The sequence below is a fragment of the Euphorbia lathyris genome, chromosome 8 (genome assembly GCF_963576675.1).
Source record: "Euphorbia lathyris chromosome 8, ddEupLath1.1, whole genome shotgun sequence".
Taxonomy (NCBI): domain Eukaryota; kingdom Viridiplantae; phylum Streptophyta; class Magnoliopsida; order Malpighiales; family Euphorbiaceae; genus Euphorbia; species Euphorbia lathyris.
Window position 1 is genome coordinate 54,748,325 of NC_088917.1, and position 12,531 is coordinate 54,760,855.

The 12,531-nt window shown below is 33.6% G+C and overlaps 1 protein-coding gene across 1 annotated transcript; it reads left to right on the top strand.

The window, feature by feature from the left end:
• The first annotated feature begins 497 nt into the window (after positions 1 to 497).
• On the top strand, positions 498 to 11,083 carry LOC136202425 (protein S-acyltransferase 24). Its single transcript, XM_065993032.1, has 13 exons — positions 498 to 1,042; positions 1,579 to 1,719; positions 2,804 to 2,916; positions 6,051 to 6,130; positions 6,251 to 6,414; positions 7,263 to 7,401; positions 7,545 to 7,644; positions 8,125 to 8,182; positions 8,575 to 8,652; positions 8,759 to 8,857; positions 10,142 to 10,220; positions 10,294 to 10,442; positions 10,530 to 11,083. Exons 1-13 carry the CDS (start codon positions 761 to 763, stop codon positions 10,947 to 10,949), a joined length of 1,902 nt encoding a protein of 633 aa, XP_065849104.1. The 5' UTR covers positions 498 to 760; the 3' UTR covers positions 10,950 to 11,083.
• The last annotated feature ends 1,448 nt before the right edge of the window (positions 11,084 to 12,531 follow it).

Consider the following 12,531-nt stretch of genomic DNA (forward strand, 5'->3'; position numbering starts at 1 on the left):
TGAATTATCAGTAAAAAATATATATTAATTTCAAATATACATAATATAAAAATTTATCATTACTTAAAAGTAAATATGTCAATTTATTTATTTATCTAAATTATATAAAAGTTTCGTATCTCGTGCATCGCACGGGTTTTCGACTAGTTTATATTTAAAATTAAATGTTTTACATATATCAAAAGTTGTTTTCGAATGGTTAAATTTAATTCAGTTTATCAACAGAATTTTATATTTTAAATTTGATTTTCATGAACACTCCGAGCTTAAATAATAAGCAACAAAAAAAAAAAAAAATTTATAACCTTTTATTTATGTTTGAATAAAAGATGACGAACTTGTTATCCAAATCAAAAATCAAAATAAAGAACTTAATCCACTAAAAAAGTAAAAATGAAATATGACTGAATGCTTTTTGACAAAAGAAAATAAGAAGGGATATAAATAGTTGAGTTATTTAATTTGGAAAATACAAAATATATTTTGAAATAAATGTTGAAATGTATGAGATATATCTTTTCTGTGTTTGTCTTGGTGTCGTCGGGATCGGTTGAAATGGCCATTCTCTCATCCTGTGCATAATCTTCCAGTCAACCCAACCCAAAGCATCTCCTTCCTCTCCTTCCAACCAAAACCCTCATACGCCTTCCTTTTCTCCGATTCTTCGTTTCCAGTTTAATTGAATCATTTCAATTTCTTTTCTTTTTACTTTTCAATTAAAGAAAAAAAAAACAATTAAAAAGAATTCATATTGGAGAATATGTCGTCGGAGATCGAGGTGGTGGAGGAGGAGGTGCAATACAATGAAGGGGAATCGACATCCGCCAATGAAGCCAATGGGATCGCTAATGGTAGCGCTGTTGGCGAGGAGACTTTGAAGAATGATGTTTATACCGCGGCTGCCTATGGGGATATGGAGAAGCTTCAGAGATTGGTTGAGAGTGAGGGTTGCTCCGTCTGTGAACCTGATGGCCTTGGCTACTACGCTTTGCAGTGGGCCGCTTTGAATAATCGGACTGCTGCTGCTCAGTATATCATCGAGGTTTTTCTTCTCTTGCTTTTTTTTATTGGTTAATACTTGGAGCATCTTGGTTTTCTTGTTTTCCTTCGTTCTTTCTGTTTAGCATGTGATTTGGGGTGGATTCTCTCTTTCCCATTGAGGAGTTTATTGCATTTAATTTGATAGCGGGCTTGGGTTAGGTATCGATTTATTGTTATATGGAGGCCTTTCAGTGGATTTCTTGAGTTCCTTTAGTGTAGGGTATGAGGGAAGGTTGGGTCATTGATATCTGATATGAATTGGGTGAGTAATATGATTTTCAGGGTCTATAGCACTTGTTAGGTGATAAGAAACACGAGATAAAAGAGATGGAGGTGGTTTGAGTTTAATAATACTTCAGGTTGGTTGCTGGTTGTAGAGGCAACTCGATGCCCACTCTTTAATCTGGGAAAAAGTTGTTATAGTATTAGGTCATGCATAATTTAATTTGATGGGACTTTCAGATTTTCCAAATAAGATAAATCTTTATTGGAATTGTGTTAACTAGTATGTCTTACACTTGGTATTCTTAATGCCAGCATGGAGGAGATGTAAATGCCGCAGATCATATTGGGCAGACAGCGTTACACTGGAGTGCAATTCGGGGTGCAATCCAAGTAGCAGAACTTTTACTCCAGGAGGGCGCTCGTGTGGAAGCTGTAAATATGTATGGCTATCAGGTTCGTCTCACATTTGTTATTTTATAATAATTATACTTCATTCAAGAGGAACTCTGGCCTGATTTACTTGCTCCTATGTTGCACAAAAACGGAAGTGGAAACGGACACCGGGAAATATAATTTCTATAAAACGTACAAAACGGAAACGGTGTAAATATTAAAAATGTAGGGGTATATTTATAAATATTAAAAATATAATAATATATTTAAAAAAACAAGAACGTAGAACAAGATGAAGAAAGTCCAAACTCAATCGAGATTCAAGAGACAAGAATTATAGGAGAAACAAATATAGGTAAGTTCTTTAAAGTGAAGGAATACAAGGAAGGAATTATCAATCAAATTGGAAGTTTCAATTTTCCTAATCTTAGACTGAATAGGAATTGCAAAATAGAAAGTTTGAATATCCAGCATATTTTGGGCAATTACGGAAACCTGTCGTATCAGTTTCCCACATCTTCCAGAAACAGTGAAACGCTTGTCATGATGAGTTTCCATGCATGATAGCTTGCTCGTAGTTGTTGGTTAGAAATGCCTGGTGAAAGGATTATTTTGTCTAAATTTGTTATCCACTCAAAATATTGGATCGCATTTTGGATTCTGCGATATTATGGTTTTTCCATTTAGTTTTTCTGGATATAATACTCTTGACATGATTTGCAGAAAGAATAGAATAATGTGCATGGGTGTGTGATTACAACTGATCCAATGATGATAAACTTTTCTGCACAAATGCTAGTATAATATAAGCACAAATTGATGTTCAATTATGGGGCTTTTCTGGCCATGTCTTCTTAACCATAGTGTTTCAATCTTAATATCAAATTAAATAAGAAAAACTAGGATGACAATTACGAAGAAGCTAGGTGTACGGTCCAACAGTTCTTGGCCAGAAGAATTTCAATCCAGTTCCAGCCAAAATGATAATATACAAAATTAAATATCAAGCTGCAAAGGACAATGAAGAAGATATTGAGGATTTGATTTTATTTCGTGTATAATTGCAGGATGCTGATTAGTATTATAGGAGTGTTTGAGTTACTTGGATAACATAATTTGGATTAATTATTTTGCATGGTTGCAGGCAACACATGTTGCAGCTCAATATGGCCAAACATCTTTCCTTTATCACATTGTCTCAAAATGGAATGCTGATCCTGATGTTCCTGATAATGATGGAAGAAGCCCTTTACACTGGTATTTGATAACTTCCCCTGGAACCTTAATACTTAATTATCAACGTGGTTATCATGTCTGCAAATTGAGATACTTCTCTTTATTATTATTATGTGCAAGCATGGTTATGCTCAAATACTTGTGAATTTTGATGTTCATGTTTTGCTTGGAAGAGTTTTTGTATCTATTATATACATACACCATCCCCCCACGCTTTTTCATCTTTTACTACCCTAGTAGATAGCCTTATGATTGAATGCATTTGTTGACCTTAAACTGTATTATATTTGTTTAGTAGCCTGGGCAATTAATATTCTGATGTTATCCCAATTAAACTAGGTTTCAACAGGATATATTTACATGTAGGACGACATTGTCAAGTGGGTTAATGTTGATGGATAGCCTTGATGCTGAGAAAGAAAATTAGGAAAGAATAGCTAATATATTGATACTCTAGTGTGGTCATAATGTAACTGTTACAGTCTAATGCTAAGCATCTTTTTTTTTTTAAATTTGAAAAACATTTAGAACTGATAAATAAATATTGAAAGAGTTTACTAATACTAAGAAATGCAATTACCTAAGGTACACAAATACATCTAACACACATTACATACATGATTTATTGTCATCATCATCAAAAAACTACAGTAATTGCTAATTACTGCAAACGCTTGAGAGACCTAAGCAATTAAACCATAAAGAAATTGAGTCTATAGTTTACAGTCATCAATGTCAATCAAGTATATTGATCACTGCTAAAAATGGAGCTAGTAGTTGTAAGTAAGAATCAAAATACTAAATGTTAATTTGGAGTGACTATATATTACATGAAGAACTTCAGGAAAAATGAAGAAAGCTTAGTAAGAAAGGAGCATAAAGCTTATTAAGTCTCTGCTGCCTTTCCATTGATGTAAACAATTTTTGTTAAAGATGGCAGAGGTGCTTTCCAAGGAACCTAGGCGTGGTGATGTAAGGCAAAGCAGTAGTGCCTTCCAACATCCTGGGATTGGTGCCTTCATTTAGGCATTGTCTGGGTGAGCGCCTTCACTGAGACACACAGTCCAGCCGTTAGGCAAAAAAGCGCATGCCTTAGATATATTTTGACATTTATGAAATTGTGAATTGCTAATTTTAGAGGGAAACATCAGTAATTAAAGGGCTTCGAAAGGGAAATTCCACTTAAATGTAAATCAAATATTTTGGTATTCAAAAGGATTTTTTTTAGTTTTCAGAACAATTAACCCTGGTCAAGAGAAGGCATAGAAAGAGTCAGCATGCAGTAGATTAATTGGAGCATTGGACAGTTTTTACAATAGACCGTATATACCCTGCAAGCTTCATTGCTGTCCATTGTGCCAAAAATAGAATTTAAAAACCCAAGGGAAAAACTCAGCTTTTATAAGAAAAATAATGAAAAAAAGAAGCTTAGATGGAGATGAATTCTTGTTGATAATTATAATTTATTTGGTTTTGTAAACAACAGTTTATATTGGTGATGCTTCCAAGAAACCCTTATATTTAAGTGGATTGTTCCTGTGTTTGACCTTGGGATAAATTTTTCGGTCCGTTATATGCCCAAATGTTTATTTTTCTATCATGATACCAAAACATGTATTTATATATTATGTGCTTAAAGGGTGGCCCGGTGCACTATGCGTCCCAGCTAAGCGAGGGTCCAGAGAGGGGTCCCACCACAAGGGTGTACTGGGGGCATGCCTTCCCCTGCCAATTTTTTTGGCAAGAGGCCGCTCCTAAGACTCGAACCCGTGACCTCTCGGTCACAATAATTTAGCTTCCTCGCTTGTCATGTTCAATTGTTTGTCAATGATTTGCCATATGAAACTGAAATAGGTTTTTGGAATAAATTTGTGGCGGTCTTTATTTGACTGGAGAACCTATCCCAAACAAGTGATCAACTCTAAGATAAAACATGAAATGACCCTAAAACTTAAGGGTTATAATTGAGATCCAGTTGGAATGACACAATCATGTTAATTTTGAGAGAAAAAGTGAATACACATTTTTATATGTGTGTGTGTGTCTGTATATATATATATATATATATAAATATATATATATATATATATATATATATATATATATATATATATAGAGAGAGAGAGAGAGAGAGAGAGAGAGAGAGAGAGAGATTATATATAAATAAAGGTGAACTTTTAATTATAACTTTATGTAGGATAGCTTTTGAAATCAATTAACACGAAACTGACAAAATAAATGACATTTTTTTATTTGATTCATGAGTTTAACACAGAAAAATTATTGGATATATAAACTATAATGCACGGAAACTCTTCATGACAAGCGTTTCCCCGTTTCCGGCAGATCTGGGAAACGGAAACTCTCAGAAACTGATACGAAACGTTTCCGGGCACGTTTCCGTAATTACCAAAAATATGAAACGCGTCTCTCAGTTTTTAAACGGTTTTCCCTACCTATTTCGATTAAAATTCTGGAAATTCAAACTTTCTATTTTGCAGTTCCTGTTTAATCTAAGATTAGGAAAATTGAAACTTTGTATTTGAGAGATAATTACTTCCTTGTATATTTCAATTCAAAGAACTTATCCATATTTCTTTCTCCTATAATCCTTGTCTCTTGAATCTTGATTGAGCTTGGACTTTCTTCATCTTGTTCTTCAATCTTGTTTTTATTTAATGTATTATTATATTTTTAATATTTATAAATATGCTCCTATATTTTTAATATTTACACGTTTCCCCCACGTTTCCGTTTCCTATGTTTTTCAGAAATAACGTTTCCCAACATCGTTTCAGTTTCCGTTTCCGTGCAACATAGTATATAAACAATATTATTCTTTTACCTCATTTGGTATGTCCACAGCTTTATAGGGAAAAAAAACTTTTCACCCAATTTTTTGAAAACTTATTTAATGTACAACTCCTTCCACAATCAATTTGAAAGTCAACACATGTAGTCCAATTTGATCTGAGTTTCTTTTTGATATAAGACTTACTGAGTAACCTGGTGATTTCAACACTAGAACATCACAAATTGAACCCCTCTAACCCGACTTAATTGCCACCTCTGATTTATATCATATTTTCCGGTTACTAGTGATTGAGATGTTGATTTTTATTTTGTTCATTTGTTTCTTTTTTGGAGAATTTTAGGGCAGCATATAAAGGTTTTGCCGATTGTATACGCCTTCTATTGTTTCTGGATGCTTATAGGGGGCGGCAGGATAAAGAAGGTACATGCTCAATACTTCAGTTTCTTGACCCAATTTTGTTTTATCTAATGCATAAGTTCTTAAATTTGTAGAAAATATCCTTGTTGATGATCTTTTTGATCTGGAATTATTGTGTATCAGGCTGCACTGCTCTCCATTGGGCTGCAATTAGGGGTAATTTGGAGGCATGTACCGTGTTAGTACAGGCTGGGAAGAAAGAAGACTTAGTTGTGACTGATAATACTGGCCTTACACCAGCCCAGCTTGCTTCTGACAAGAATCACAGACAAGTTGCTTTTTTCCTTGTAGGTGCTTCATAACCAAATTACTTTAAATTGGTTAGTAAGATTACTTGAACAGATAGTTTCTTGTTTATGTTGCCATTTTGTTATGTCAGCCTAGGTTCCCATAGTTGATGGCTTGATGTCAAAAATCAGTGATTGTGAATCCTCATGCTAATGTTTGGCTTGAATAAATTTTGTTTCTATTTACTATCCACCGCTTCAGTTTCTCTCTGTGCTCAGTTTAAGAGATTATCTTATTATCTTAAGGATTACTTCAAAACAGCATCCTTTGATATGGTTCGAAAGAAAGGTGTGAGAATTGTGTGCTCCAACCAATCATAGCTGGAACTTGGTTCAGTTTGTTCTGTTGGATTCAGTCTATGTTATATGGACTCAAGTAAGGGTATTGACTGTAGAATAAGAATATGTTGTTTGCGCCAGGCTCATTGATTTCCAAATTATTTCTTTGAATCTTTACTTTTGCCTGAAGTTTCAATTTATGATACCTACCTTGGAGCACAGTTGGTTTAGAAGAAAGCTTGTTGCTTATATGAAGCATTCACTTGCATTTTGTTCTCTATGGGAGAGCTGCATCCTCATTTCTACTCGTAATATCAGCTAAGTTCTACCATTGTAGTGAGACATTAGTATGCAGATGTACATATTTTTGGCTATAATGAAACTTGGAACGATCTATTTTCCTTAGTATGCCGCTTATCTATTTCTTGAAACAATATTTGTTGAGTGTGCTGTTCTGTTTGTGGTATAAATTATTTTCATGTTTCTGTAAAGAAATCTAAACGGTCCTAGAAATATTCCTAAAGTTAGCCTGCAAAATAGTCTATGCTTAAACAAATATGATTATGCAGGGAAATGCTAGGAGATTGCTTGACAAACGGTGTGATGGGAGTAGCCGCTTGGGACGTTTGTCTAAACTGGGACTTGCACCTATACTTTGGTCTATAATATTTATACTCTTAGTCACATATGTGCAGTCTGTCATTATGGGTATATTTTTCTTACCTTTCCATCATAGAGGTTTTCACCATGATTCATTGAGATTGCACTTCCATGTTCCTTATCTCAATTTGTATATTTAATTAGTGTTGCCATTTCTTATAATTTTTTATTTTTAATTACTATGGTTGCAGATCCTGATTTACCAAGGTTAACAGCTAGCTTTGGCCTTATTGCCTGGTCCGGCTTCTTTTCAGCAACTGCTGGACTTGTAATGTTTTATAGGTGTAGCAGGTATGTGTTATGTAGTTCATTTAGTGATTGGTTCATCATGAGCTAAATTTTTGTTGGCTTATGCAATTTCTTCTTTCTGATAAAATAAACTAAAAATTTGTGTTATATCAGCCATTATGCATATGATTCCAATACACTTTTTTGACTGTTACATGGTACTAAGTGGGCAAGTACATATGGATGTACAATTAAGTCAATTTTCATAGTATAATACTATAGTTGTACGGCATTTAAAAATTGGACATTTTAGTTGGAAGATATGTGTTGTACCTGCAACGAAGCTAATGGAAATTGTTTTGTGAATTTTTCAATAACATTAAACTGCATATAAAGTTGCACTATGCTTATAATCCTGATGAGAGAATGCACCAGATCTTTCTCTAGTTTCCTTTGTACTTGGGACTTCATTTTCAATCTAAAATCTTATATTCGTGTCGTTTGACTTGACTTTTCTCTATCCCTCTCCTTGTTTCTTTGCAGGAAGGATCCAGGTTACATTAGAATTAATATGCATGACCCACAAAGCATGAAAGATGATGTGAGTTCTAAATTCTAACCCCAAGTATTTTAGGCTTGTCTAGTTTTAGAGAACATGCTGTTTTTCAGAAGTTTCTCTAAGGAAATGAAAATGAGATTTTATTAAAATTTTGTAGTTTTTTACTTGGAAAAAGGAAAACTTGGATAAGACTTGAAAATGTTTTTTAAACTAAAAAAAGGCCTTACTTTTTGTCAATCAAGTTCCGCCAACCTCAAGCTTTTCTGCTGTTGCCTGCATGTATGGGCACCTGCAAAGACAAACCATTAAAGATGCATTTGATATCGTGTAGTTTTTTTATATCCAAACTTTGTTGGTTTTTTGTTTTCCGTCTCAGGAAAAAGTCAAGGAGGTATTCTCTTTTTAACTGTATGTTTATATTTTCATTATGTTAGGAACCCCTTTTGAAGATTGAGATAAATAATCCTGCTTTGCTGGATGGAAATTGGTCTCAACTCTGTGCAACATGCAAGGTACTGTTTATTTTGTTGCTGGTAGACATATATCAAGTCAATATTCTACACGTTTTAGGATTATTTTGAATTTTTTTTCTAATTTTGTATTTTAAATGAAAAGCAGATTGTTCGACCTCTTCGTGCAAAGCATTGTTCCACATGTGATCGTTGTGTTGAACAATTTGATCATCATTGCCCTTGGGTATCTAACTGCATTGGCAAGGTGTGTATACATTGTTAAATACGTAATTATTTTCTTATTGCATGAATGCATATGAACATTTTTAACTTCCATTTTCATACCAACTCTATAAATTGTGAGAATAATTTATAATTCATCTTACCAAAAAGATCAAATAAGAAATTGAACACATTAGTCTACTCTATTCGGGCAATATGTTATCCACTCTAAGCTGCTGCAAGTGTATGAGTGGTTCACTCATGGTGGTAGACTGCCCATCTAGGAGGCACTCGGCAACTCGCAGAACAGTTTCCACTGACCCCGTAATCCATCGGCAGCAAGAAACGGCTTTGGATTGAATTATGTTGTGTGTTTGTATGTATGTGGTATGGCTTGAATAAGTTATGCTGAGTTGCCTTGACAGAATGACTGTTACTGGCAGTTATAGTTTGCAAGCAGTTTGTGTACTGAGTACTTATCTAATTAAAAATCTGAAAAGAACAGCAGTTAAGTTCCGATTTATTAAATAATTTTCAGAGATCTGAGGTTGTCCCTTAATGAGCCTCAGTTAACCAGCAAATGTAGGTCCTAAGGGGAGGAAATTGAACCACAAGCCTGATTTGAATTGGAATGTAACTGCTACTAATTCCATAACTCAGGTAACAGACTTGGGGCCACCATAACACAATGGGGATGAGCAGACTGGCAGGGTAGGGCTTAAGCCTGGGTTTTCCAAAGACCGTAATGCAACCTATTAGAAAGTAGTAGAAATATGTTATATGTCCAGCTCAGACATATATTTGTACACTGTACAAATATTTGTACTTTTGATCTCTTTAGTTGTAAATCAATCCATAATTCTTTCTCGCATAAAAAATGAAGAAAAATATATATAGTAGATGGTTTGCTACCCTCACTGTCACTACCCACTCTCAGCCTGAACTTGACTGAGGTTCTACTGCAAATAACTGCTCTGCCCATCTATTGAATGCGGTGTCTTTGGTCAAATGTAGCAGTTGGTATGATAACATCTTTCGTGACGAATCCATTGTGAAGATCATATATGATGCTTTTATGTGTAAAATGAGAAGCCGTAATGCAACACATGCAGTATTGACCCTCCACACTTGAATGCATGAGATATATATATATTTTTTTTCCATGTTTGTTTCAAAAAATTATGGCTGGAGAGTTGCGTTAATCAATACACAAGTAACTTAAATTTTTGCTAGGTAAATCAATTTATCTTTTTTCATGCCTCTGGACAAGATTGATATTGTGATGCAACTAATCAGCATTATTTTTTTAATGTTGCATCTGATGCAGAAAAACAAATGGGATTTCTTTCTGTTTCTTGTATTAGAGGTTTCAGCAATGTTGATTACTGGTGGAGTGGCTCTTACAAGTATGTAACTAGTTTAAATTCAATCCATCTTTTTTTCTTGGCTTTGCTGATACAAATGGTTTCTTGGATATAGGAATTCTGACTGATCCATCGTCACCCTCCACATTTGGAACTTGGATAAACCATACCGTGACTCATCATGTTGGCGCCCTTTCATTTGTGATTGTCGACTTTTTCCTCTTCTTTGGTGCGGCAGTACTAACTGTTGTTCAAGCTTCTCAGGTTAGTCTAGGGTTAAGGGTATAACTTTTGCCTGCATGTCGGACTCTAGTGTGATATTGGATTTTGCATTTTCCTTCCTTGGCACAGATATCACGCAATATAACTACAAATGAAATGGCAAATGCAATGCGTTACAGCTACCTTAGAGGGCCAGGTGGTCGGTTTAGAAACCCATACGATCATGGCATCAAAAGGAATTGTTCGGACTTCTTGATCAAAGGTTACAACGAAGATGTAGAGTATGTGGAAGAAGAGTCAGAGAATTCGGAGGGGATTGGAATGATGCATATGACAAGGAATGGGGATTCCCACCCTCATCATGTGAACGGGAACGGTCATGGTCATGGTCATATCGCAATTAACGTAAAGTCAGATGCAAAGACACGTGAGGGACATGTGCATTCACCAAATTGCAGCCACAGTAAGCAGCATGGAAAGGATAGCGTTCCACTGGGTTTGGGTATTGGGCTAGGAAGGAACACAAGTAGAAGTTTTGCAGGTTCATGAAGTAGTATGGTGGTGGTAGTCGGAAGTGATGTGTATTGTACCATAACATTTTGTAATTTAATTGATTGTTGCATTAGCATTAGCATTTCTTGTACAAATTCAACTCTTTCAAACAGTTTCTTATTTCATTTTTACACTTTGTTTGGTAACTGTGCATCAAAGGAAACCCACTGAAATTCAGACTTCTTGATTGTTTATAAACAACTTATCGTTTCACCTAACAACTGATCCAAGTTTTTTTATATTTTATCATAGTAATAACTAGTTTTTGACCGCATGGATTTATATTGAGCATGTAAGTATTTTTTTAATTTAATAATTAAAATTAATGATAAAAATAAAAAGGTGTTGTCTAAATTAAATTTATTATTTTATTTTTTCATTTTCTTTAAATAATATTTTTATAGAAAAATATAGTAATATAATTAAAATTAATATATTATATATATGTTATTATCATGGTTGTTAAAACCGGATCGGTCAAATAATCGGAAAAGACAAAGGGTCAAGGGTTTGAGGTTTAACCGGAATCCAATCGGGGTTCAACCGGTATTCAAAAATCATGTGCAAATTATATTTTTATTCATATTTAATCTTATAACATATTACATTAGTATAATTTTTATGATATCAAAACATTTATTATAACATTTATTTAGTATCAAAATATGATATCAAATTAATAAATTTAACATGACAAATAAATATAAAAATTAAAGAAAATATATACTTTTAAAATTAATAGTGATTATTTTTTATTAATAACTAACATGTAAATATGCTAATAGGATATGTGTTTTATTATTTTTTTGGTAGGGAAATAGGATATGTATTTTATAATTCAACTTAAATTTAAATTTATTAGATTTTTAAAATTTATTTGTATATATTTAAAATCTAAATTCTAACTAAACTGTATTAATATTGAGAAAATATAATAATTTTTTAATGATATTTATCTAAATAGAAAAAAATAATACTAAATCAAATTTTAATTATTTAAGTTATAACATTATTATTTATTCTTAAATAGTTAATAATAAACATAAGTGAAATGGTAGTGTAGTGGTGAGTATTAGAGTCTATAAACCAAAGGTCTAAGGTTCGAATTCTACCTTTGTCAAAATTTATATACTTTTTTTAAGTAAACATGTCTAAAAGCAAACTGGACTAAACCGCTTAATCGGCATTGGGTCAACCAGTTCATGGTTAAATCGACCGATTTGAGCGGGTCTGAACAGTTTTCAAGGATTTAACAACCAGACCACCTCCGACCCGAAATTGTGACCGGTTCTGGTCGAACCGGGTTGGACCGACCGGACCGGTCCGGGTTTGATAACCTTGGTTATTATTAAAAAGGAGAGAAAGTGACACCTCATTTCCACTGATATTGTTTTATAATATGTATAGATCTTATTTTAGAGGAACAATGATATCCTGACATAGTTTTACAAGCTAAACGGAGTGCGCATTACTTAATAGCTTAATGTATTTTTTAGTTTGAATAATTGATCAAGAGTGATTAACATTTATTATAAGTATCATTTTATTAGTTGATAATATATAGTATTATATTGTTCTT

Excerpts from the sequence above, each read along its gene's own strand:
- LOC136202425 (XM_065993032.1), top strand. The coding sequence starts at position 761 with ATGTCGTCGGAGATCGAGGTGGTGGAGGAGGAGGTGCAATACAATGAA. Across the intron at positions 7,645-8,124 it reads ATGTTTTATAGGTGTAGCAG|GAAGGATCCAGGTTACATTA; the intron begins GTATGTGTTATG and ends GTTTCTTTGCAG. Across the intron at positions 10,221-10,293 it reads TGGTGGAGTGGCTCTTACAA|GAATTCTGACTGATCCATCG; the intron begins GTATGTAACTAG and ends TCTTGGATATAG.